Below are 28,000 nucleotides of genomic sequence, written 5' to 3' on the forward strand. Positions count from 1 at the left end.
ATAGAGAAGACAAAAGAAAAATAAACAAAGACCAAGAATTACCTCAGAGCTGCTCCAGCTCCACCACCATTACTTTGCCGAAAGTGCGGCGGAAAGCAGCAGAGAGGAAGCAGCTCCCAGGAAATTCCCAGACAAAGACAGACAGGAAAATTTTAATTCAGATACAAGATTTTAAAAGTAGAAAAATGAGTTAGATTAATTTTTTCATGGAAGCTACTTTATTGGAAAATGAAATTCTGAGGAGGTAGTTTATGAATTTGCATTCCAGGGATGGAAACTCCTGCAGGGCCCACAGACCTTCTTGCCTGATTTCTTGATATATTTTCTCGGCAGGTCTGCTTATTCATAAAAATACTCAATGGGCTCCAGAAAGACAAGTGTCCCTTTGTGTGACATGATCCTAAGAATAATATATTATTGTAACCGGTAAAGTTGAAATACTCATGTCCAAGTGTATCACAAGAGAGGCATGAAAACTATTGAAAAGAAGCAATCTGTAATGAAGTACTGTTTTATCAATGATGATACTCCCTTTTTAAGTTTTCTCCCTTCCACTTTCTTTCAGTTTCCTCATACCACGTACCATTTATGGCTGAAAGAGGGGAGAAGGTGACCTGCTCCCAGGCTTCTGCCAATGTTGCTCAGAAACAACCTACAGGAAGATGCATCCCTAGAAGACTCTTCTTTTGATAATTGTTCCTTCCACCCATGTCACAGTGAGGATGGCAGACCATCTCCCACCATTCTATGAAGTAGTACACTGGTGCTTCATTGTGTTGAGTTGCTACTCTGTCTGTTATAAAACATGTATCAATGTTTTATAATATATTGTATCTGGCTGGAACTTCTGTATAATCTATTGGAAAGTATTTTTATGTAAGCCTACAGTAGTGAGATTACAAATGAATACATTATTCTTCTACAAGCATTAACCCGCAATTCATTGAGACGGTAGAACTCTCCACAAAACTGACTCTTCTCAAATTATAACTCTGTATATGTACATACAATAACAAACGCCAGTAAACTACTGTAACCTAATCCCAGATATTAGATGATGCTCATGCATCAGTTGAACTTTAGCCTGACAGTTTGTGACATGACTTGAACACCTTGATTACATATGTGAGGCTCAACAATGGTTTGCATTACACACTGTCTAATTAACATACCTGAAAAGAAATGGGCCTTGAATCCTCTCTTTGAAACAGTATTGTCAGATTTGAACTCAATCCTCATATTGTTGTATTGAGACGTTATAACTTCAGGCACTTCAGTACCACAAAACTTGCCGTGAAGCTTGGAATCAGATGAAAGGCCACTGCGGATCTCGACATAGTCATATTTGCATATCTAGTACAAACCAAGCAGATAATTTGAGTTACAAAAGGGATGCATGCTCTGACTGAAAGCTGAGACTACGCCACAGTCTGCTTTTCATCATTATTGCTTTTAAATTCATTCAATATTGCATTGGTATATTAATCAAAGTGTGGAAAAATAAAGATCATTTTGAAGATCTTTTCATGTGAGAGCCACAAGTGGAACATAAATCATTTCCCACAGAATTTCATAATGTATTGTGTTTACGCCATACATTTAAATTAATCTGTTAAGAAATACGATCAAGTTTATCAGATGAAGTGGTCAAAAATGGCTTTATTAAAGTGATGAGTCTAATGGTACACTATATCCCTTTCTGATTTTATTCCAGTGCAACAGAGGCCAGTTTGAGTATTAATTAGTTTATGATGTGGTGTGGATTTAGCACATTTGTATTATAAATATTTGCTGCAAACAAACATTCAATGAAAAACAGTTTCAGTAATTGATATGTGATGATATTTCATAGCATCATATATAGTATTAACCTTATTCAAACAGAACGGCCTCAATTTTATCTTTTTTGGCACTAAAAATGTAGCTCTGTCGGGCACTGATGAGGACTGACTGGTAGCATATTACAAAACTGAATTATTACCTCTTTTATTTGAAATTGATTTAATTAGTGTTTTGCTGATGCATTATGATCTTTACCCATCTTTGTGATCATTTTATTGGTTTGTAGACGTCTTGTGGTCAATAATTTTTTTTTCTTCAAAAATATTGCATCTTACAAAAGAACATCTAAATTTTGTGGAGTTCAGTCTTGGCATAGCAGTTGTGATTTTTTTTTTAAAAAGAAAATATCCTTCATGTTCAATTTTCATATCCATTATGATTTGCTACACGTATAACAAGGGAAAATAGAAAGCAGCTCACTCCAGTTCTTAACCTGTTTTGGTGTGCACTGGTAAACCTTTGTCAAACCTTGGAAGCAGCTTTCTAGTACTAATGTTCAGGCAAGGGAGGAAGGATTCCATCTTTAGTGCAGTCAGGATTGTACTGATACCTGTTGAAAACACTGTTTGCACTATCTGTGTTGTTGGACCAAAGTATGGTACCACAGCAATAAATATTATTTTACAATATTAAAAAGTTAAGACAAAAGATGTTGATATGTTCAAAGGGCATCTCTGTCGGAATAAGAAAAATTGGTTAAAGAAGAGGAAACCTGAGATTTGAAATGAACATATACAGAAATACAATCCACCCTTTCTTGTAGTCAGACATCATTCATCACACTACCCCTGCTTGATCTCAATTCAACAATAATGCCAGATATGAAATAACAGGAAGATGAATGATAAAGTGATAGATAAATAACACAGACACCTACCTAAAATCTTTGTGGGTATAAATTAAGTAAAAACAGATGTGCAAAAGAACAGTTGGCTTTAACAGATGTCAGGCAGCTTGAGGGAAGGATGAATCATTTCCTTGGTAAGAATGTACTGTATGAATTGAAGTTCATTACATATGTATACTATTATTTCTTGTGTCTGTTGTGTCCTGAGTCTACTAGTTACTTTGGGTATGGTGACTTAGTTATAATTGTCGAATGTGTCTGTCAATTTTCTTCTTTCCCTTTGGTCAAGCGTCTGTGTTATTCTGCTTTCCAACAGGTTATCTTTTGATTATTTTTATATTTGTTATTCAACAATTATATTACATGAAACAATTTCCCTCAAATCATATTCTAGTAAAAAAAATTGGTTAAAGCCACAATGATAGTTCCTCACCTACTCCACTATAAACTCTCACAACTAAACTTGATCACAAAATAAACACATACAAATGTTCACACAACAATCAAAAACGCATCCATAAACTTGGCTCAAACAATTCCCTTCCCTCTTCCACAAATGGCTGAATGCACCCCACTGGGATTCTGAACATCTGGGACTTTGACTACACTCTCCCCTTTGATCCCTACTTGACAGCTGACTTTCCACATTTTGAGGCCTGTAGCATGGATCTTGATGTAAAATAAAATACATGATCAAGGGTCTGACTCCCATGTAAAAGGCAATTCCCAGTCACCTTAGCACCCAGCCCACTCCCTTCCTAGTCTCTGTGCTGCGTCAACAACCCCAGTATGTTGCTCTTATATTCTTGGCTCTTTCAATTGCTGGGCCCACTCCTCACCACCACGGTTTCCCTCCACAGTAGCATAAATGCATGAACAAATACAGGGTGAAAGTTTTGCAATGACAAACAGAAGAGGTAAAAACAGAATAATAAAAAATGAGCAGGAGAATCAGAAGTGAAGAAATCAAGAGAAAGAGAAAAAGATGTGAAAGAAACAGAAGCAAAGCAAGAGAAACAGAAATGACAGAGGAGGGACGTGCTAGTACCAGCATCCATGAGAGGCGATGAGAATTTTTTGATAGTACCCAATCCAACTGAGAACTGTGGATATGATCAATGATGACTCCCAAAATGCATGCTCAGGAGTTCAAACTCCAATGACTCCGGTGAAAGGGAAGAAGAGATTGACAGAGGTAGACAGATTCTGTTGGCAGAAGAGGAGGGAAGAAAGAGACACTCTCTTGGAGGGAAGGGAGAAGAAAGAGCCTCTTAGCGGAGAGAAGGGATACGAAAGGAGACACTCTTGACAGGGAGGAATGAAATACAAAGGGGACGATTTTCGACTTGTGGATGAAACAGTCAAGAAGTTGGCAGAGCCCATCTGTTGGTGCCGCCATGTGGCCTGAAGCATGCTGCCAACGAGTTGCGGGCGGCAACCAGTTGTGAGACGGCGGAAAATTGTCCGGCTCCCATGCTGAGTCAGTCGGCAGATCGGGTCTGGAGGAGAGGAGGCAATCCTGGAGGGAGGCCTCGAATGGACCAGCAGCAGGCCAGAGTTGTCAGGGGCACCCTGTACACATCAAAAAAAAAGTTTCTTGGGCCATTTTTTGAGCTGGTTAGGCTGCTCAACGCCTGGTACACATGGGTGGACTGTGCTTGGTGCTCGCTCTGCCCACTTGTACTGAAAATTGCAATTGGCGTGTTTAAAATCACACCCAAAGAGTCTCATGGGGATGCTGCTCGGGGTGGGTGGGGAGCACAAAGACACAGAAAGACACCCTGATGTGTGGTAGGGAGAGAGAGTGATCCTATTCAAGTTGAGAGCAAGAGTGAGAGTCCTTGCTAAGTGGGAGCAGGAAGAAAAAAGAACTATCATATTTTGGAGGGAGAGAACCATTTAAAGGGGGGGGGGGGGGGAAGAGGAGGGGGAAGAACCTGCTGGCAAACTTGGTGGGGAGAGAGGAGAGAACTAATATGGGCTTAGTGGGCCCATATTATGAAATAGCAAATCCTTCAACATCCCATTAGCAATACCAAGGGAAGCCAACTGGTTATAAATAAATTGTAAGTTTTCTAATTATTGTCTTTGCTCTGTAGAATTTGAGGCAGCTGAGCAGAGCCAGTGTAAAATGCATCTTATTACTGCCACCAGTAACTGCAATTAGATTTGTATTTTTCACATAAAACATGATGAAAACAAAACTAACAGGCAGCATTACTAAATTTAATATTTAGCACTGTCTGCGTCTGACCTAACTGAACTGCCTCAGATAGTACTGTGATGGATAGTCCGAGGGAGCTGTACCAATTTGTGTTTGCCCATCTATCTAAATGTAAGGTACTCCACATCCAATGAGAATATGAGAAAAACAATAAGCATAATCAAATAATAATCTTTAAATTATACCACAGATGTACTTCACATGAAAAACATGTACTGCACGTTTCCATTGGGATTAAGTTTATAATCACACCATCTGTTCAAAGTGTGTTCTTCTGGCTTATGTACTGAAGCTATTACTAATTCAATGTATTATATTTCTTCACATTTCTACTTTTTACTTCATATGCCCTTTCATCCTGACCTCATTACAGTTTTTCTGTGGTTAACTTCAATAATTATTGTTTTATTGGAAATGCTATGGTTTACTCACGAACACAAATCCTTTGCCAAGTGACTCCAATAACACACTGCCAAGAAATCAATCATTTAACATTGCTTTTAACATTAATCCATCATACCCCAAAACTCCAGAATTCTTTCCCTGAACCCTTCCAACTTGCTACATCTCTGCTCATAATTAAAAGCCTGCTCAAAACCTACCCCTTCAGTTAGATCCTTCAACTCTTCTACCAACTCCTGTTCAGAATTTATACTCTCTTTCCATGTGCCTTAGGATGTTTTGCTATGATAAAGGGCTCGATTTTCAGATGTCCGAGCGGGTGCGCTTGTGGCAGGAGGGCTCCGAAAATTGGGAATTCCCGGGGTGGGTCCGGAGCCCGGCTCCAACCCGCCCACTTCTGGGTTCCCCAATGACGCGCTTGGATGCCCGCACAGTCCCCGCATGCGGGAGTCCCGCCGGCAATTAAAGCCGGTGGGATCCCACTTAAATCAATTAATTTGATACTTCAGGTCGTTAGGAGACCTGATTTGGACGGTATTTTAGGAGGGGTGGGAGTTTCAGGTCAACTGAGCGTGTTTCCCGTACTGGGGGAAACACTCCCAGTTCAAATGGACGTGTTGCAGCCACCAGCCTGTGGCAGCTGCAAAGGTCCATTTGACAAGTGGCGGGGGGAGACCCTCACTCATTGCAGGAGGCCACTCTGTCACTTTGGACAAAGTTTGGCCTCCACCACACTCCTCCTAACACTACAATTCACCAACTTGCACACTTACCCCGGTGTGCAGACACATTTACCTACCTTGCGGACCCCCTCAAACATACATCTTCCAGATGGGGGCCGCCATAGCTGCAGTTAAGACCTCCTCGGAAGACGAACAGCATCACCAGCCTCGCCGGCCACGCCGTCCACCTCTGACACGTGGAGCTCCACAACAGAGTGCTGTGACACATCCACCTGCACAGCAGGAGGGAGGGCAACCGCAGAGAGAGATGCGTCGCAGAAGGCACTACCCTCACCACAGGGTCCACAGACCGAGGCTCAGCTTCCTGGACCTCTCTGAGCAGCAGTGCACACGGAGGCTCAGAGTCACTCGACATGTAGTCGTGGACATCTGTAGCCTCCTTGACGCCGAGCTGCTCCCAGCTGGCCCGAGCACCATCTTCTTATCTGTCGCTGTCAAAGTCACCACTGCCCTCAACAACTTCTCCTCTGCATCCTTCCAGGGTGCCACCGGGGACATCGCCGACGTCTCTCAGTTGTCTGCACAAAAGAGCCCTGCAAATACACCTACACCCACTCTGCAGTGACACAATGGGTGGCATCAGGTGTGGGTCTTTATGGTGATCCTCAGGAAATGGCAATATTGCACAAACCAGACAAGATTTGCAAAGACGTGGCAGTAGTGGTGATAACAAATTTTAATGTTTTTTTGCAAAACAAACAAAAGTAAATCAAAAACATGACATTTTGTCCTACACACTTGTGCATCCCCTTTGTGCTCACAAAACCTTCGCCTTACATTTACGGGAACCCCTACGTGGTGCTACCCCTGTGGCTTCAGCAGAGGTAGTGGCAGGTTTCTCTTGTCCATGCCCTGACCGATGAGATGCTTTGTGCGGACCTGGGTTTCGGTGCCAGTGAGGGCCCCTCCAAAGACTGCTCCACCTGCACCTGTGCAGGGGCAGACTTGGCCACCTGGAGAGGGGGCAGCATTGCGGGTACTGGTTGAGAGGAGGGCAACGGGTGAGATGTGGGAGCGCTTTGAGTGGCGTCCCCACTTCCACGTCCCCTTTCACCATCATCCCTCTCCGGCCCAGGCCCACATCACTCCTTCCACCCTGCTGGACGACAGTTTGGAGGACTTGTGTAAAGCCTTGGAAGGCCAGCTGTAAGGTATCTGTCAGCCTGTTTAAGGCGGCAGAATGTTGCTCACCCTGAATCCGAACAGCCGTTGTCAGGGCCTGAATGGACTCATTGTTGAGCAGTGTTTGAAGCTCGATGGAGGCGAGCCTTTCCTCCATCGCAGACATTCCCGCACCTACCCACGACACTATCTCAGAGAAGCCTTCACGTCCCTGTGACACTATCTCGGAGATACCCTCCTGTATCTGTGCCACCATTCCACTCATGCAGGAGTTGGACTCCTCCATCCTCTGCACGATTGTGGAGAGTGCGCGTGGCAACTGTTAGAAGTACCTCGGCAATGTGCTGCTGCCTCTCGATGACTCTCCTTTTCATGGCTAGCCCCCCAGGGTTCAGCATCTGGGTCCAGTTGAGCAGAGCCTGGAGAAGAATGCTTCCACTGACGCGGACTCTCCACGTCTGCCCCTTCCACCAGGGTCTGCTCGTGCTCACACATGCGTGGTGACTCACCATGTGCAAGCCCAACTAAGTGAGGACGGGGACCCACCCGGGTGTGTGTATCTGTGCTGGAGGATGGCTGGCTCAGGTGTGACGATGGACCCTCAGAGGCCGGCAGGTCCTCTGAGGAATCGCCCTCCATGGTCACGGCGCTCGCAGATGGCCCTGCAAGAGAACAGAAAGCAATATTAAGCACGTGGACAGATGTTGAGATGCTGCAGATGCCAAGTGATGCTAAGATCATTCGCTATCATGAGTGCTGAGTGTTAGATTTCTGTCACCAGCCGTTTGTGCACTCCCAGTCTCGGCGTCCGCCACGGACAGGCACTCCAGTGACCGGCTTATTTCTAGTGCCTGCTGCTCCGCGTCTATTAAGACCACCTGGTGTGGCGGGCCCCCTCCGGTCCTTGTCCTCTCCCGGGCATTCCGGCATCTCTTCTCCTATCAAGACAAAACACAGAGGTGTGATTGAGTGATGGTTGCATAGTGACCCACTGCATGCATTGGTGTGGGTGTGGGTGGGGGTGAGTGTGTGGGAGATGCATGGGAGGGTGCATATGAGACATAACCATGAGATTGTATGAGGATTGGGTTGCGTGGTAGTGTTCAAATGGGAACTGGGGCGGTGAGTAAGTGCAGACAAGGTGAGGATTATGGTTGAGGAGTGATGCGAGAGCGTTGTGGTGGCAGTGCAGAAAGAGTTGTGTGGTGGTGGAAGTGATGTGGAAGACGGAGTGTGGGAGAATGCGTAAGTATACTCACCTTGGCTGACCTGGTTAGGTCATTAAAGCGCTTCCTGCACTGGACCCAGGTTCTGCACACACTGCCGCTGCTGCTGACCTCCTCGGCCACCTCCAGCCAGGCTTTCATGGTGGCGGAGGGAGGCCACCTCCTCCCATCCAATGGAAAAAAAATTTCCCTCCTCCTCCTCACCCCATCGAGCAGCACCTGGAGTGAGGAGTCTGAGAACCTTGAAGCAGCCTTGCCTCTGGCTTGCTCCATACTCCAAAATTGGTTCTTTGCTGCAGGAGGAGCATTGGAGGACTGCCCCTTTAAATAGGGCTCCTCCTGCTCACAGCCTGTGATGCGGGTGCGCAGTGCGCCTGCTGCACAGGTCTGGAATGGAAAACCCGGAAGCCAAGGTAAGTGCCTTCAATTAGGCTGCAATCGCGTGCGGAGCACCCTGAATTCACTGGGCGCGTTACCCACGTGCCCAGTCGACCCCCCGCTGCCAACCCGCCACCCTCCTAATATCGGGCCCAAAGGCACTATACAGCCAGATCTCACAGTGGGGTAATAATCAATAGTTTGATACGTGGACACTTTGGTAACAGATGTAATCAGCACCATTAGTTTGGCAGTTTATGGTAGTTTAAAGTTAAATATCATTCTCCCCAAGTTCATTCAATGATAGCCAGTCTTGACAATGCAATTGCACTATGATTGATTTGGGGGACAGATTTGTTTACTTTCTGTCAACTACATTAGGGTATCTTAATTTTGAATAAAAAGTCATTCAACTGCTGAGCAATTGATGTTTCCCCTGAATTGGTAACAGTTCAGAAGTGAAAGACCAAGGATATTCTCAGAAATATTTTGAAGTAATTGTTCAAAATGTGGATACTTAATGCTTAGACTTCAAAAAAAAAATCACTTAAATGATAGAAGTTGAAGGTGTATATATATTATAATACACATACACACACACATTTATTGTAGTGATAGTATTATACTTTATGAATTCTTTTGGATCTTTCTTAAAACAGACTCAGCTTCATCGATTTAACAAACTTAGATATTTCAGTTATTCTATATGAAGGTGGTGCAAAAAGCAAGCAGCATGGAGGAGTGGAAATGGACAGGCCTATGACCAACTTCACTGAGAGATCCCAAGATCCTAAGGCAGGCTCTGGTTACAACGGCCTCTGTGGGAAAGGAAGAGGAAAAATCAGCCTACATTCTGCTTGCTGATTGCTATTTAGTGACTCCTATTGGAAAGTGCGCGTGGTGAGAATGTGATTGCACGCTGCTGCGATGTCCCCCATGACGGAATTGCCTGATACTGGCCTTATGCATGAACAATCACCAATTGGCATTTATGAAAGAACACCCCACAGTAACTTAGTATCTTCAGAAGAGGAGGAAAGAAATTGGTGAACAAAAAGTTTTAATGCAAGGAAAAACTTCAACAGATATGGTGACTGTGGTTGCAATGGCAGCAGTTGATTCATAGAGTCATAGAGTCATACAGCACGGATAGAGGCCCTTCGGCCCATCGTGTCCGCGCCGGCCATCAGCCCTTGGCTGTTAACTTCTAACTCCTCCATTAAAATAGCACATATAAGAATTTCCCACAAACTCATTGACCCATGCACTTACATTACTGAATAAAGAAATTTTAACCTCAGTAAAAATTAATTTAAACTTTAAAAATGAACTCAAATGTGTCGTAGAAATTGCATTTCTTTTACCAGTGCTTTGTGCAAATTAAATATACTATAGTTGTGGTCAATTTAACAAGTGCCTATATTGCTTTTGAGTTATCCAGTAGGTCTGTATAACCCATCACACATTGTCGATCAGAGTGATTCACGATCAGGCGGTCCCAGCGAGGAGTGGCGCTCACTGGGAACACAGTTCGAAAAATCAGATAATGCAATCCATGATTTTCCATTCATTTACTCAATGGACTAGAAAATCAAGAGTTGCGTGCTTCCAGTTCCCAAAGTGCACTTTCTGTGATTGCCATTCCCCACGGGAAGCAATAGATCATGGAATCATCCCTTTTATTCTTTTCCTTGGAGAATAAAAATGATAATTACAGATAATTATTGCTTAATTTGCCATGTAGCACAATTTATTCTACAATGAACTAAAACCAGACTGTGGCATTCTTAAAGGGACTGCACAGCTGTATTCATTATGGAACAGTTGTGGCAGTAAAGCAAAATGCAGAACAAGCAACTTCACTGTGTGAATGTTTTGATACCATTGTTTTGCTAAGAAAAAGGGAGTCTTAGTGAACAATGAGCAGATCAAATCCTGATTATTTACGGAACTGAACTAAGAGCATTTCTGCTTGAAGAACAGAAAAATAGAATTTCTAAATGGCCTTGGCAGACCTATTAGTTTCTGTAGTAACACAAGAAACTCCCATTGGAAAGAAAAGAAAGAACTTACATTTATATAGCACTTTTCATGTCCTCAGGACATCCCCAAATACTTTACAGCCAATTAATTGCCTTTGAAGTGTAGTCACTGTTGTTTTATGGGCAAATACAGCAACCAATTTGTACACAGCGAGGTCCCACAAACAGCATGAAGATGAATGACTAGTTAATCTGTTTTTTGGTGGTATTAGGTGAGGGATAAATGTAAGCCAGGACATCAGGGAGAACTTCCCTGCAATTCTTTGTATAGTGCTGTGCAATCTTTTACATCTACCCGAGAGGGTAACAAGGACCTCGATTTCACATCTCATCCAAACAACAGCATTTCCAACAGTGCAGTATTCCCTCAGGAATGCAATGAACTGTCCTTGAGGCCTGGAGCAGGGCTTGATACCACAAACTTCTGGCTTTAGAAGAAAGAGTGCTACCACTGAGGCAAGGCTGACAGATGTCTGCTCTGGTACTAGTCTTGACTGACATTTGACACTTGGAATTATCTTTATGCATTAGTTTTGCCATTTCTTGCCCAGGCTGCTGTGCAGACTACCTCATTATTTCAAGCAAAATGATAATCTAGTAGGGTTTCCTGTCAGCTAATCATAGAACAGCACTAAAAGTAGGATGCTATGGAACACCAGAAAGAACAGGGAAAAGTTTATAACATTTTAACTCTTAAAAAATCAAAGTTGTCTGCAGCCAACCTCAAATCAAAGACCAGTCAAAGGGAGAACACGTATCTCTCTCTCGCTGGCCCAGGACTAAGAGTATGCAATCCCTGCAAACAGGTGCCAGCCCTTTCCAATATTACTCCTGTTGATCTCACAACAATGATAGTACGCATTTAGCAGCTGGTCAAATTGTAATATATTTAATCAGCTGCAAGACTCTTAACAAAAGTCGAGGATCTAAACTCATAAGCCTGGATGATCCTGAATACCGCCAGAATGGCTATTGGCGGGTCTCAGACAGACTCAAGAGGACGTGTGCTGATGGTACCAATTTTCTATAATCAGCTCATTAGCATAACTCCACGTGCAGATTTGGCTGAGTCCATAGACCACACTAGTGGTGGGAGCAGAAAGTTCAAGGTAAATGAAAATTAAAGAGGTGAGAACAATTAAAGGTGAGTATCATAGTAGGGAGACAAAAATTGTGAAAGCCTTTGGTGAGACTCGGAAGATATCTTAACCTGTTATCGGCCTTTGCCAAGGCTGAAGGGGTACCAAGAAGACACAGACGTCAAAATATTTCAGGAACAATCGCAGTGTTAGACATCTTGAAGTCAAACAACTGGTTACCTAGTGGATTTTATTAGAAAATGTTATCTGTGGTGTTGTGTATTCGAAAATATTGGGCCGGATCTTGCTGGAACGGGGCATCTTGTGGCATGCCCTGTTAGTTAGACTTTTTCTGCACCCTTCTGCTCAAAAGGTTTTTGCGCCATAACTTGCTGGAAGTGCGAGCTGATAATGGCGTGGAGGAGGCAATGGGGCTTCTGGGAGCTCAGTGAATGGCGGGACCAACAGTGTATCTCCTTAACCAATGAGATTTACGGATTGAGAAAGAAACAGAGGAACGACTGAGGAGGGTGAATTAGAGTCAAATCAGGTACAGAAAGAGAAATAAAAAGAGAGAGAAAAAGAAAGATTGGATTAAGAGAGAAAAAAAGAGACAGAAAGGAAAAGTAAGGAAAAAAATTTAAAAATTTTAAATTTGACATTTTTAAAATCTCTAACAACATTTTACCACCTGAAGGAATGAGACTCCACAGTTTAAATTGTTCAATTTCTGGGTTGATTGCATTGCATTAATGATGATCACATCGTTAAAGCGGTACTAACGCTGTTAATTGTCAGGCTTGACTTTCTGTGGCAAGTTTAATGGGCAATTAATGTGCAAATCCAGCAAGTTCTTAAAAATGCCGGGGAGGCTAAGGGCGAGATACAGTTTGTGTGAAGCAAACGGCGGAGCGCTGAAAAGCAAACAGTGAGTTCTGGAGATTCGCAACTCACAGCGCATCTCTTAATCTCCTCAAGTCGTTGGCTGATTTGCACATTAATAACAGGGTGCATTGTTAACACACTGTTATTTTTCCAGCAAGATCTGGCCCATTATCTTCTGCGATGTTTCATAAGCACACACTGCAATGGACCTTAATATTTTTTTTTAATGAAACAGCTTTGTCGCCTCATCAGGGTCCATGCTAATTAGATTTAGCTAAAATTATGAATTTTCATTTTGTGATTTGGCAACATTTAAGTTACTTACATCATTGCCTTCTAATTCAAAAAATTCAAACTGCATAGAGATTCTGTATTGGATAGGAGCCACAACTTGCCAAACACAGTTTTTATTTGGAGGGTATTCTTTAGGCCAGCCTGGTGTGGTGATCGTTCCATTTAGCTTTGACAAGAGTCCTCCACAGGCAGCTAAAATTAAAGATAGTGGAATTACATTATGAATTTGAGATTCTATGTAACAGAATTAGTATAAATACAACAGTTAGTCTGAAATATCAGACATTTAGCATATCACTAGTGAAGAAATAGGTGTGCAGTACAAATTAAGAAAGCGCCTTTACAATGTAAACAGATTTATTTTTGGAATAATTCAGCATGATTTCATGCGATAATTTGAACATGGCCTTGATAGCTTAAATGCTTCTGTGGGTAGAGAGAAGGGCAGTGGGACTAGTTTTAGACTGCTCTAGCAAAAAGCCAACAGACATGATGGGCTAAATGGCCTCCTTCTGTACCGTACATCTCTGGGATAAATGCACCACTTGGTATGGTACGAAGAAATACAGATCGGGAAGATGCCTGAATCAATCCGTGGTGGATTCATTGATTTCATCTGGGGTAGTAGAGGAGGTATTTTAATTGCTCTGAGTATCCCTGGGTTAGTGAGGGGTAGAAATCACTGGGGTGAGTTAGTCTCCAATGACTGTTGCTGGAAGTGTAGAGGTGTATGTAGCAAATAGCTGTAGTGCCCTATGATGGAATTATCCACCAACATTCACTGTCCAGGCTCACACATGAACAATGGCCGTTTGGGTGAAATACCAGAGGGCCACTGTCACCTAGTGAATCATAGGATAACAGCTTGTGGGGCCCCGTACTACTACATGCAGCCAGAGGCATGTTGCCTCGCAAAATTTACCTTCATATCTTGCCATCGGTCCCTGCCTTCAGGAGAGAAGAATTTAAAGGGAGAAAACTGGGATGAAAATTAGAATTGGATAAAATGAAAGGCAATGTAACACAGTGTCATTAAACTGATTAACCTTGTCCTTATATGTGCAATATGGGGCAATAACCATATAAAGATTAATGTTTTGAGTGATCATGTAGTGAACAGAGCAAAATATTTTGTCTCATGATTTCTCTTTGGTTGCCCAGATATGGCATTCTATTATCAGCAGAGAGTAGTTCCACATCTGAGAAGCAGAAGTCCTGCCAATTCACACTCCCCTCTGAGGTGGATGATTCTGCACCATATGATACTCCAGTGGGCAAGCGTGTTGGCCACTGAGTCCAAGTATTAGTGGAGGCTAAAAATTGAAATCTGATTGTGGAATCAGTGCTCTATCACTGGAGGTTCCAGGTACTACTTCCTACTCCCAACTAGAATTTGCCAGTAGCAGAACAATCATGTGACCATGCTGAATATCTGCAGTGTGAATATTGGAATCCTCATTAAGTTATTTGACATTCTTATTTTGCAACTTTTACCTTCACAGCTTTTCTTGTCTGCTGCAAGTTCATAGCCTGGATCACAGGTACACTTATAACTACCCAAGGTGTTCACACATTGCTGTTCACAACCTCCATTGTCATGTCTGGCACATTCGTCTTCCTCTGTTGAGATGGTAAAGAAATGAAAAACATTTGTTAGCAGCCTACCTCCTTGTATCTGATGTTTTTGGGTGGGGTGGTTTTTTTACTTTTTTTTCCCTTGAGGGCCAATTGGGTAGATAGAACACTCATTTTGTAAATGCCGTAGTTGATATATTTTTTGGATGCTCATTAGGTTTATATGTATTTGAGTGAAGAATAAAGAGATGGTCGCCTGTAATTTCTCTGTTCTCCCAACCTTCCAGTGTAAATTTGGTGAAATATTGGTGTAAGCTTCGGAGAAACTACATAAACGCCCGCGCACGCCGTTTCATAGAATCATAGAATGATACAGCACAGGAGGCCATTTGGCCCATCGTGTCTGTGCTGGCTGTTTGAAAGAACTATCCAATTAGCCCCACTCTCCTGCTCTTTCCCCGTAGCCTTGCAAATTTTTCCCCTTCAACTATTTATCCAATTCCCTTTGAAAGTTATTATTGAATCTGCTTCCATCACCCTTTCAGGCAGTGTATTCCAGATCATAACAACTCACTGCGTAAAAAAAATTCTCCTCGTCTCGCCTCTGGTTGTTTTGCCAATTACCTTAAATTTGTGTCCTCTGGTTACTGACCCTTCTGCTATTGGAAACAGTTTCTCCTTATTTACTCTATCAAAACTCTTCATGATTTTGAACACCTCTATTAAATCTCCCCTTAACCTTCTCTGCTCTAAGGAGAGCAACTCCAGCTTCTCCAGTCTATCCACGTAACTGAAGTTCTGTATCCCTGGCACCATTCTAATAAATCTCCACTGCGCCCTCTCCAAACCTGTGACATCCTTCCTAAAATTAGGTGACCAGAATTGGACACAATATTCTAGCTTGGACCTAACCATTAATTTATAAAGGTCTAGCATAACTTCCAAGGTTAACCACCAAAGTAACGCAGAAGATTGGGGAACCCTGCAAAAATTCTACCTCAGTATCATTTATTCAGAGGTGTTTGTGAGTTATGAATATACAAAGAATTTAGACTACAGATCCAGGTAATTCAAAAACTAAATGACAAAAGGAAACAATTCTCCCTGATGGTTTAGTGGGCAAGAGCATTGTATGGTGTTGTACTGGGCTATATCTGATGAAAAGATCCTAGCTTTAACCCTCTTGTGCTGACTTAGCCATCTTAGCTGGAACAGCAATAGGGGTTGTACCTGTGTGGACATCAGTTGAGAATAAGATTGGCTTGGCTGTGAAAGTTCCCAGAGCTGATTAGCTGGCACTCACTACTCATACTAACATGAAGAATGGTCATTGGAAGAGACAAGAAAGGACAGCCCCTTCTGGTGACTTACAAGACTTGCTGCCTTTCCATAAGCCTTGGGACATTTTTTATATTAAAGGCAGTACAGTTACTCCTTTTAATTTGAAGTTGGTTAATTCAAATTATTGGATAATTCTAATTTTTTAGTACAAAAAATGACTGAATTATCAGGGGTAGAGTGGGGTGCAGGATAAAAATGAAGCGATTTGCTCAGTGAATTGACAAAAAACAAAATATGTTCTCTTTTTACTTTTACTACATTTTGTTAACAGTTGCAAACTAAAATGATTTCCTAATAGAAGATGTGCAATTATTTGGAGCACAGCTTGCAATCACAGGAAGACTGACCTTTAGGGATGATTGGAAATATTGAAGGTCATGTGTGGGAGTTTTGTAAACACATCTGTTACAAAATAAATTGACACCATTGATGCTCTAAATAACTTGAAAACAAAAAGCAACATCATTTCATCGGATTAATCAAGTCCAATTTTCCCTTCTGTGATTTGCAAAATTGATTGTTATTGTTTCTGATTTATGTATGTCTACAAAAGTACTTTTACTCTATTGGCCAAATTTAAATTATACATTTTTATTGAACCTAAGTTATGAATTAATGGTCATTGTCATTAACAGTTATGCAATCTGGTAAGTGGCATTGTGCCAAGCTTTAGAACAGCAGAATATTGCTGGGAGGACACACAATAATAGTTCATTCATAGAAATGTGATTTGAAATTCTTTATGCTCGTCAAAATTCTCCCCTCCCCACAAGCTTACACACACACACTGTGCACTACACTACACACTAATACCAATAACAGAATGTATCAGCATTGAATGTGAACCTCAGTGGAACTTTCCCTGTTTTGGCAACTTAGCGTAAAAATAATGAAGACAGTTAAGACTGACAAAAGTTAATTTTATCTGTGCACTACAGGACATATTTAAATAAGAGAAGTTAAAATGTCCTTGTTTTATTTCCTCACAGGAGCTACTCATTGCCAGGTAACTAGCTAAGAAATGGGATCTTTGAACCAAAGGCTTCTTCATGATGATTGTCAATCTACTCGATGATTAGTCAAATGGAGGGACATTTACACGGGGCTGACACAAAGGACTATGAATTCGGCCGCATAGTGGCCATTTTTTTTAAAGGTGATACGCGGCCTCCTAAGGTCCCAAAACGGGGTCCATAATGCATGCGCATGCTTCTAGCGCGACGTGCTCCGGACGCCACCTTGGTAAAGACGCTTGCGCACGCACAGACAATGAACGGCAGGATCATGTAATGGGGAATATGCGTTAGATCAGTGTGCAACGCTAATTTAAAAGGGATACATACGATTTTGGAACTCAACGCTCCAACTAATGCTCTGTCTTAACCACGCACAGCTAAACAGGTCATAGACAGCCTGAAGGCCACCCCCACCAGTGCTATTTAAAGGGACAATGCAGGATTTAGTTGCTGGATTATTGCTTCTGGCTGCAAATGCATTTGTACCTGTTTTTGGAGGTCTCCTATACTTGAATACTAGGACTAGGGGACATTAGAGCCAGGACATGCAGGAGTGAAGTTGGGAAACCCTTCTACATGCAAAGGGTGGTAGAAGTTTGAAATGCTCTTCTGCAAGCGGCAGTTGATATTAGCTTAATTGTTCATTTTAAGTCCGAGATTGATAGATTTTTGTTAACTAAGGGTATTAAGGGAACTGGGGCTAAGGCGAGTGTATGGAGTTAGGTCACAGATCAACCATGATCTCACTGAATGGCGAAACAGGCTCGAGGGGCTAAATGCCACAGCCACTTGCTGCCTCTTGTTATGCGCCACCTTCTCCTGCAAGAAAGTGGGACGTGTGTCGGTGAGTGTCCTGCAGGATGTTTGGGTGATGTGTCTGTCATGGTTGAATAGCTGCCAGTGTGTGTGACCTGTGAGTTGTGGGGATGCGGCTTGCAACAGTGGTAATGTGTGAGGGTGGGAGGAAGCATCTGATTGGAAGAGTTGAGTACTGATTGAAAGCATTTGTTGGTGAGGTCTGGCATGCAGATTGGAAGATGTGGGATTTAGTAGTGCGCAACCTTTATTCAATGTTTTAACATAATTCATCCGTTTGTAAACATAGGGACGAAACATGCATTTGTGTTTTACATGTGCGATGTCTGATCTCTGTTCAGGCCATGCAGATCCGTATCTTGTATTTTGCAAATAAGAGCTGCAGGCTGCCTTTAAGAGGTGCGAGCCACTCATGCGGTATTGGGGTCCTCCTGCTAGTGAGAAGCCATTCAACAGCGCTGCCAGGCCTGGCTGCTCACTGGAATCAGGTAAATGACCAGGCAGCACAAATCTTACGTGCTGCCTGCATCGCAATGACCAGGTGCGGGTTAACTGCGATCCCGGCATCCCGATTCGGGGGTTGTAGAAATTTAACCCCCAAAGCATCCTGCCATAGCAAGGTCCTCTGTCAAACGACCTGGATGAAAACTGACAAAAATTGTATCCAACAATAGCAAGCAGGCACAAGTGACAGGTAGTTCTTAGAATGAAACCTGCAACCATCAGATTCACAGTCAAATGTACACTGCATGTCACAATGGATCATTTTATCTTGAAAATTTAAACAAGTCAATCTTCATTCTGGTTTGTATCTTATTCTTGTCCACTCATGAAATTCACACCTTGACGTCTTTAAATCAAATTTTAACTGCCAATCAACTAACATAATTCAGTCCCAATGTCACTGCTAAAGTCACTGCTGAAGTAAGACATTTTATGTAAATGTAATGGTCTGTTGAAGAAGATAAAATTGAACTTATTCATAACTTCTTCAAAAGGATAGAATATGTAAATGATTAGGACGCTTTTTGGATTTAATTTTGATCAGTTATTGAAATCACTTATCATAATCCATGAAAATGGGAAATTGTCTCCATAAAGGTTGCAGTAATTTGTCTTTATAAAAAAAATTAACAGCAGCTGATTCATTTTCTAGCCAAAAAGTGCAGAGAAGCGCCTTTAGAGTACAGTAGTTCTACCGTTTAAACTTAATACTTTTCCCAGTTACTTCTGTTGTAATATAAATCTGCCAAATATAGCATTAGCCTCTTAATGGACACACTGTGATGAGCAAAGTGTTTATTATGTGATTCCTTCCTTTCTGATATTTTTACATTTTTGAAATTGAAGTGCTGCCCCTCCATGTTCCTCTCATGCCATGTACTGTCTGAGAGAAATAGCAGAGGATCTGCTCTCCAGCCTCTGCTAGTAATGCTGTGAAAGCAGGCACAAGCAAATGTGCAAGGAGAAGCAGAAGTGACAATCCTTCAAATTTTCCCCTGACCTACGAGGAAGTGGCTTATCTCGACCTGGACCATCACTCTGACTCCTTACTGGGGTACTGTTCAATGCTATCACAGACCTTCCCCTTTGTTATTTCCTCCTCCCCCCTTTTTCCTTGGCAGAGGTTAGAGTGCAAAATTAAAGCACATGGGATTGGGAGTAATATACTGGCCTGGACTGAAAATTGGTTATCAGACAGTAGGAATAAATGGGTCTTTTTCGGGGTGGCAGGCAGTGACTAGTGGGGTACTGCAGGGATCAGTGCTTGGGCCCCAGCTATTCACAATATATATTAATGATTTGGATGAGGGAACCAAATGTAATATTTCCAAGTTTGCTGATGACAGAAAATTAGGTGGGATTGTGAGTTGTGAGGAGGATGCAAAGAGGCTTCAAGGCGATTTAGACAAGTTGAGTGAGTGGGCAAATACATGGCAGATGCAGTATAACGTGGATAAATATGAAGTTATCCACTTCGGAAGGAAAAACAGAAAGACAGAGTATTATTTAAATGGTGACAGATTGGGAAATGTTGATGTACAAAGGGACCTGGGTGTCCTTGCACACCAGACACTGAAAACAAACATGCAGGTGCAGCAAGCAGTTATGAAGGCAAATGGTATGTTGGCCTTCATTGCAAGAGGTTTTGAGTACAGGAGTAGGGATGTCTTACCGCAGTTATACAGGGACTTGGTGAGACCACACCTGAAGTATTGTGTGCAGTTTTGGTCTCCTTACCCGAGAAAGGAAATACTTGCCATAGAGGGAGTGCAGCAAAGGTTCACCAGACTGATTCCTAGGACGGCAGGACTGTCGTATGAGGAGAGATTGGGTCGACTAGACCTGCATTCACTCGAGTTTAGAAGAATGAGAGGGGATCTCATTGAAACGTATAAAATTCTGACAGGGCTAGACAGACTGGATGCAGGGAGGATGTTTCCCCTGGCTGGGAGGGTCACAGTCTCAGGATACGGGGTAGGACATTTAGGACTGAGATGAGGAGAAATTTCTTCACTCAGAGGGTGGTGAACCTATGGAATTCTCTAGCGCAGAAGGCTGTGGAGGCCAAGTCACTTAATATATTTAAGAAGGAGATAGATGGATTTCTAGACACAGAAAGCATCAAGGAGTATGGGGAGAGAGCAGGAATATGGTATTGAGATAGAGGATTATTCATGATCATGTTGAATGGTGGCGCAAGCTCAAAGGGCCGAACGACCTACTCCTGCTCCTATTTTCTATGTTTCTGTACTTGCTTATAAACTTTAAATCTCTAACTTCTTCCAGTTCTGATGAAAGGTCATCGACCTGAAACGTTAACTCTGTTTCTCTCTCCACAGATGCTGTCTCACCTGCTGAGTGTTTCCAGCATTTTCTGTTTTTATTTCAGATTTCCAGCATCCTCAGTATTTTGTTTTTGTTTTATGGTTCCATGACACCTGGCACCATCCGGTACCTTGCTTAAGTGCTTATTGTTTGTGTGTGAACTTTAACAGCATGAATCGACAGGTCATTTGACAATGGGGGCAATGCAGTTGAGCCTGATCCTAGCCTCTCCATTCCCAATCACAAGGCTGCTGAGGCCAATTACAACATCCTTATTGCTGCCTGGTTAAAAATCAGCTACCTCAGCATAGACATCGGGTTGTTTTTTTTTTAAAAGTGATTATTTACAATGTACCTTGAGAGAGGTTCTAATATATGGCAATGCCAAGATTTGGCAAAATTCACCACAGTTCATTTGTTTGGTGAGGACTGGGTGGCACAGTGAGGTTTACCTCTGGGACCCGAGTATGAATCTAGCTCATATTGGTAGAATGAGGCTTTCTTGGCCATTTGTGGCAGTCCTACATAAAATGAGTTATACCAGTCTGAACCTAGTCTTAGGGGGTGTGCTGCTACAGCACAAAATCTCACACAATTTGGTCATCATTGGCAATCTCACTGAGAAAGATTCACCTCAATCAATGATGTTCTTTGGTGGCTATGGTATGGCACGCTATTGGTGAAGAACAGTGGTAAGCTTTACTTTGTATCTCCCTGAGCTACACCTGACCTGTAAGTACTCGATACTGATACCAGAATCCCAAAGTGAAATTGCTTCTTTCCCTAGCAATGATATTCCCTCAACTTGGAAAGCTTAATTAAATAAATCTCAATCTCAATAACAGAAGCCATAAGATATAGAAAACTTCACACTGGTGACAATGGGATGTTTATCTGAGGCTGGAGTTAAAGCACATTGTTGGGAGCAGTGGATAAAATTTTAAGCTTCTGTTTCCTCTGTGTTATTTCTGACCTGAGTATATTTGATGGTAATAAAAGGAAAGAAGTATTGTATTCTTCAGCTCTGATATCTCTCACTTTGATTAAATTTCATTAAAAATATTTGTCCATTTCAGAAAGTCTAATCAAATAACTATTCAAGTATTTGTTTATCATGGTACTTGTCTGCTTGCAGAGAAAGCTCAGCACATTTCTTTTGTTTGAAATATTTACATTTCTTAGCTATTGCCGCAATGCATCAGCTACAGCACTAGCTAAGAACTGTGCCTATGAAGCAACAAACCAGATCTAAACTGTTCCTTTAAAATCATCCAGATTCCCATTAGAGTGTATGGGGACTGAATCTGTGTCTGAGTGACTCCCTTTTTAAAAAAATTCAGACTAACTGGGCTATATTAATTGGCAGATATGGTACTCAGGATTTTGCATACTTGTACCTTTAAAGAAGTTTGCCGCAAATCCTGCTTTATTAACTGTTCCATCAGAAACAAACTTCATCCACAGGGTATTAGAAGTAGATTTGATGTCTTCTGGTTTGTCGTAGCCACAAAAACGCCCAATCAAAGGACTGTTTTCACTATTGCCATCTCGGACCTCTAGATAGTCATAGGCACAATTGTCATGTCTCTCAACCTATGATAGAATAAGGAAAATATTTTACTTGTTTTTGCACAAGAAAAACACATTTTAAAGTGGATGAGAAATATTTATGAACCAATCAAAAATGTATTGGTTTTGGGTAGATAATTGAGTTTTTAGGTTGTGTACCTGTCCTAACTCTGTTTCCAAATACGAAATTTAACTCTTTAGTTATAAAACAGTAAATAATTCAGATTTCAGAGGTTACAATTGAATTTTAAATAAGACCAACCAGCATGGAATCTACTTTATTACTCAAATGTACTTACTGCTAACTCCAGTGAGCAGTTCCTGAAATTTTTCATTACTTCCAGACAAAAGCCAAGTAACCCCTATAATCTTGTCTGTAGATTACAGCTCTGATGAGGATTAATTCTGTGACCAGTTGAACTTTACCTTGGGTTGTTCACTATATAATGTGCATTCTCTACACAATGAGGTTCCATCATTTAAACATTCTTCCTGTTAAATTTTTATCATGCAACACAATTACCTCAAAAGCCTGGAATATTAATCCGACATGGTATTGCCCAGACATTGTTATCTTCCACATGCACTCCTTCATTGGTCTATAATCATCTGGATAGTTAGGAGACTGGATCTGGCCAGATTCTTTATTGATCTCACCACCACAAATTGCTAATAGTGAAAAAAAGAATGTATCATAGGTAAACAGGGGTACAAATAACAAGGCGGCAATTTTTAGAATTCTATACATAATATTTTTACATTGCAATTACAAACACATGTGAAACCTCTCTTCCTCTGAAAACAACAGAAAGGGCAGTAATGCAGTGAATTGCACTTTGTGGTTTATGCTTAGACTTCACATTGTAGTAGCCCTCCCATAAAACTGAATACAAGAACGGAAACATAATCCACCTCTGCCATGTTGTGCGGCTAGCAAAATACACTGGGGTTGAATTTCTGCCTGGGTTTTCACACCCATGCACCATAACTTTGATAGAAACCCTAGAGAAATGGACAAATGCCGTTTATGCCATTTCTCCGGGGTTTCTGCGGATCTTCTGCCCGAGTTACAGCGGACGATTGGGAGATCCCCAGTTGAAATTCAACCCCTTTGATTTTTTTTAAGTGATGCACATTGAATGTAAACTTTATGCATACAATGTCACATTTTTTGCATTCTGAAACTGTGACTATCCTTTGTGGCAATCGAAGGGCCTCAGAGATTATCAAAGGAGCAAAAGGTAATGATGTCCTTAAGTCTGCAAACTGTCATCAGTCCCAAAATATCACACAAGCTGATAATTGGGCCGCATTTTGCAGCGAGAGGCGAACTTTACACTTGCACTTGCCCATTGACTTTCTATGAGCTTTTGCATGGTAAGTTCCTGTAAAACAGAAATCCAAAAAGCGCGGCACCCTCTACAGGGCATCTGGGACCTGTGTGAACAGGACAAGCAATGGTGTGTCTCCTGAACCAATCAGATTTTTTTTATTCATTCATGGGATGTGTGAGTCGTTGGTGAGGCCGGCATTTATTGCCCATCCCTAATTGCCCTTGAGAAGGTGGTGGTGAGCCGCCTTCTTGAACCGCTGCAGTCCGTGTGGTGAAGATTCACCCACAGTGCTGTTAGGAAGGGAGTTCCAGGATTTTGACCCAGCGACGATGAAGGAACGGTGATGTATTTCCAAGTCGGGATGGTGTGTGACTTGGAGGGGAATGTGCAGGTGGTGTTGTTCCCATGTGCCTGCTGCCCTTGTCCTTCTATTGTAAACAATTTTACAACACCAAGTTATAGTCCAGCAATTTTATTTTAAATTCACAAGCTTTCGGAGACTTCCTCCTTCCTCAGGTAAATGTTTCAGGACCTCCTTGAAGCCTTCAAGGAGGTCCTGAAACATTTACCTGAGGAAGGAGGAAGTCTCCGAAAGCTTGTGAATTTAAAATAAAATTGCTGGACTATAACTTGGTGTTGTAAAATTGTTTACAATTGTCAACCCCAGTCCATCACCGGCATCTCCACATCTTGTCCTTCTAGGTGGTAGAGGTCGCGGGTTTGGGAGGTGCTGTCGAAGAAGCCTTGGCGAGTTGCTGCAGTGCATCCTGTGGATGGTACACACTGCAACCACAGTGCGCTGGTGGTGAAGGGAGTGAATGTTTAGGGTGGTGGATGGGGTGCCAATCAAGCAGGCTGCTTTGTCCTGGATGGTGTCAAGCTTCATGAGTGTTGTTGGAGCTGCACTCATCCAGGCAAGTGAAGAGTATTCCATCACACTTCTGACTTGTGCCTTGTAGATGGTGGAAAGGCTTTGGGGAGTCAGGAGGTGAGTCACTCGCCGTAGAATACCAAGTCTCTTACCTGCTCTTATAGCACAGTATTTATGTGGCTGGTCCAGTTAAGTTTCTGGTCAATGGTGACCCCCAGGATGTTGATTGTGGGGGATTCGTCGATGGTAAAGCCATTGAATGTCAAGGGGAGGTGGTTAGACTCTCTCTTATTGGAGATGGTCATTGACTGGCACTTGTCTGGCACGAATGTTACTTGCCACTTATGAGCCCAAGCCTGGATGTTGTCCAGATTTTGCTGCATGCGGGCACGGACTGCTTCATTATCTGAAGGGTTGCGAATGGAACTGAACACTGCAATCATCAGCAAACAATCCCTATTTCTGACCTTATGATGGAGGGAAGGTCATTGATGAAGCAGCTGAAGATGGTTGGGCCTAGGACACTGCCCTGAGGAACTCCTGCAGCAATGTCCTGGGGCTGAGATGATTGGCCTCCAACAACCACTACCATCTTCCTTTGTGCTAGGTATGACTCCAGCCACTGGAGAGTTTTCCCCGATTCCCACTGACTTCAATTTTACTAGGGCTCCCTGGTGCCACACTCAGTCAAATGCTGCCTTGATGGCAAGGGCAGTCACTCTCACCTCACCTCTGGAATTCAGCTCTTTTGTCCATGTTTGGACCAAGGCTGTAATGAGGTTTGGAGCCGAGTGGTCCTGGTGGAACCCAAACTGAGCATCGGTGAGCAGGTTATTGGTGAGTAAGTGCCGCTTGATAGCACTGTCGACGACACCTTCCATCACTTTGCTGATGATTGATAGGCTGATGGGGCGGTAATTGGCCAGAATGGATTTATCCTGCTTTTTGTGGGCAGGACATACCTGGGCAATTTTCCACATTGTCGGGTAGATGCCAGTGTTGTAGCTGTACTGGAACAGTTTGGCTAGAGGTACGGCTAGTTCTAGAGCACAAGACTTCAGCACTACAGCCGGGATGTTGCTGAGGCCCATAGCCTTTGATGTATCCAGTGCACTCAGCCGTTTCTTGATATCACGTGGAGTGAATCGATTTGGCTGAAGACTGGCTTCCGTGATGGTGGGGATATCGGGAGGAGGCCGAGATGGATCATCCGCTCGGCACATCTGGCTGAAGATGGTTGCAAACACTTCAGCCTTGTCTTTTGCACTCACGTGCTGGACTCCGCCATCATTGAGGATGGGGATGTTTACAGAGCCTCCTCCTCCCGTTAGTTGTTTAATTGTCCACCACCATTCACGACTGGATGTGGCAGGACTGCAGAGCTTTGATCTGATCCGTTGGTTGTTGAATCGCTTAGCTCTGTCTGTAGCATGTTGCTTCCGCTGTTTAGCATGCATGTAGTCCTGAGTTGTAGCTGCACCAGGTTGGCAACTCATTTTAAGGTACGCCTGTTGCTGCTCCTGGCATGTTCTTCTACACTCCTCATTGCACCAGGGCTGATCCCCTGGCTTGTTGGTATTGAGGAATAGAGTGAGGAATATGCCGGGCCATGAGGTTACAGATTGTTCTGGAATACAATTCTGCTGCTGCTGATGGCCCACAATGCCTCATGGATGCCCAGCGTTGAGCTGCTAGATCTGTTCTGAATCTATCCCATTTAGCACGGTGGTAGTGCCACACAAGACGTTGGATGGTGTCCTCAGTGCGAAGACGGGGCTTCATCTCCACGAGGACTGTGCGGAGGTCACCCCTACCAATACTGTCATGGACAGATAAGAACATAAGAAATAGGAGCAGGAGTAGGCCAATCGGCCCCTCGAGCCTGCTCCGCCATTCAATAAGATCATGGCTGATCTGATCCTAATCTCAAATCTAAATTCATGTCCAATTTCCTGCCTGCTCCCCGTAACCCTTAATTCCCTTTAGTTCTAGGAAACTCTCTATTTCTGTTTTAAATTTATTTAATGATGTAGCTTCCACAGCTTCCTGGGGCAGCAAATTCCACAGACCTACTATCCTCTGAGTGAAGAAGTTTCTCCTCATCTCAGTTTTGAAAGAGCAACCCCTTATTCCAAGATTATGCCCCCTAGTTCTAGCTTCACCCATCCTTGGGAACATCCTTCCCGCATCCACCCGATCAAGCCCCTTCACAATCTTATATGTTTCAATAAGATCGCCTCTCATTCTTCTGAACTCCAATGAGTAGAGTCCCAATCTACTCAACCTCTCCTCATATGTCCACCCCCTCATCCCTGGGATTAACCGAGTGAACCTTCTTTGTACTGCCTCGAGAGCAAGTATGTCTTTTCTTAAGTATGGACACCAAAACTGTATGCAGTATTCCAGGTGCGGTCTCACCAATACCTTATATAACTGCAGCAATACCTCCTTGTTTTTATATTCTATCCCCCTAGCAATAAAAGCCAACATTCCATTGGCCTTCTTGATCACCTGCTGCACCTGCAAACTAACCTTTTGATTTTCTTGCACTAGGACCCCCAGATCTCTTTGTACTGCAGTACTTTCCAGTTTCTCGCCATTAAGATAATAACTTGCTCTCCGATTTTTCCTGCCAAAGTGCATAACCTCACATTTTCCAATATTGTATTGCATCTGCCAAATCTCCGCCCACTCACCCAGCCTGTCTATATCCCCTTGTAGGTTTTTTATGTCCTCCTCACTCTCTACTTCCCCTCCTATCTTTGTATCATCTGCAAACTTTGATATGTTACACTTGGTCCCCTCCTCCAAATCGTTAATATAGATTGTAAAGAGTTGGGGACCCAGCACCGACCCCTGCGGAACACCACTGGCTACTGGTTGCCATTCCGAGAATGAACCATTTATCCCAACTCTCTGCTTCCTGTTAGATAACCAATCCTCCACCCATGCCAGAATATTACCCCCAATCCAGTGATTCTTTATCTTGAGCAATAATCTTTTATGTGGCACCTTGTCAAATGCCTTCTGGAAGTCTAAATACACTACGTTCACTGGTTCCCCTTTATCCACCCTGTACGTTATGTCCTCAAAGAACTCAAGCAAATTTGTCAGACATGACTTCCCCTTCGTAAAGCCATGCTGACTTTGTCCTATTGAATTATGTTTATCCAAATGTTCCGCTACTGTCTCCTTAATAATAGACTCCAAAATTTTACCCACCACAGATGTTAGGCGAACTGGTCTATAATTTCCAGCCTTCTGACTACTACCCTTTTTAAATAAGGGTGTTACATTAGCAGTTTTCCAATCTGCCGGGACCTTTGCCGAGTCCAGAGAATTATGGAAAATTATTACTAAAGCATCCACAATCCCTACTGCCACTTCCCTCAAGACCCTGGGATGTAAGCCATCAGGTCCAGGTGATTTATCTGCCTTGAGTCCCATTAATTTACTGAGTACCAATTCCTTAGTGATTTTAATCATATTTAGCTCCTCCCCCCCTAGAGCCCCCTGTTTGTCCAGTGTTGGGATATTCTTAGTGTCCTCTACCGTAAAGACTGAA

The 28,000-nt window shown here is 42.8% G+C and overlaps 1 protein-coding gene across 2 annotated transcripts in view; it reads right to left on the minus strand.

Moving 5' to 3' along the window:
- tll1 (tolloid-like 1) overlaps positions 1–28,000 on the minus strand; it is a 268,042-nt gene that overhangs the window by 40,488 nt on the left and 199,554 nt on the right. For both annotated transcript variants that reach the window (XM_067991164.1, XM_067991173.1), the window contains exons 12-16: positions 22,754–22,899; positions 22,059–22,254; positions 14,579–14,704; positions 13,116–13,276; positions 1,173–1,353 (exon numbers count right to left, since the gene is read on the minus strand). In XM_067991164.1, coding sequence (XP_067847265.1) covers positions 1,173–1,353; positions 13,116–13,276; positions 14,579–14,704; positions 22,059–22,254; positions 22,754–22,899 — 810 coding nt within the window. The remainder of the gene's footprint in view (positions 1–1,172; positions 1,354–13,115; positions 13,277–14,578; positions 14,705–22,058; positions 22,255–22,753; positions 22,900–28,000) is intronic.

Source organism: Heptranchias perlo, chromosome 1 (assembly GCF_035084215.1).
Source record: "Heptranchias perlo isolate sHepPer1 chromosome 1, sHepPer1.hap1, whole genome shotgun sequence".
NCBI lineage: Eukaryota > Metazoa > Chordata > Chondrichthyes > Hexanchiformes > Hexanchidae > Heptranchias > Heptranchias perlo.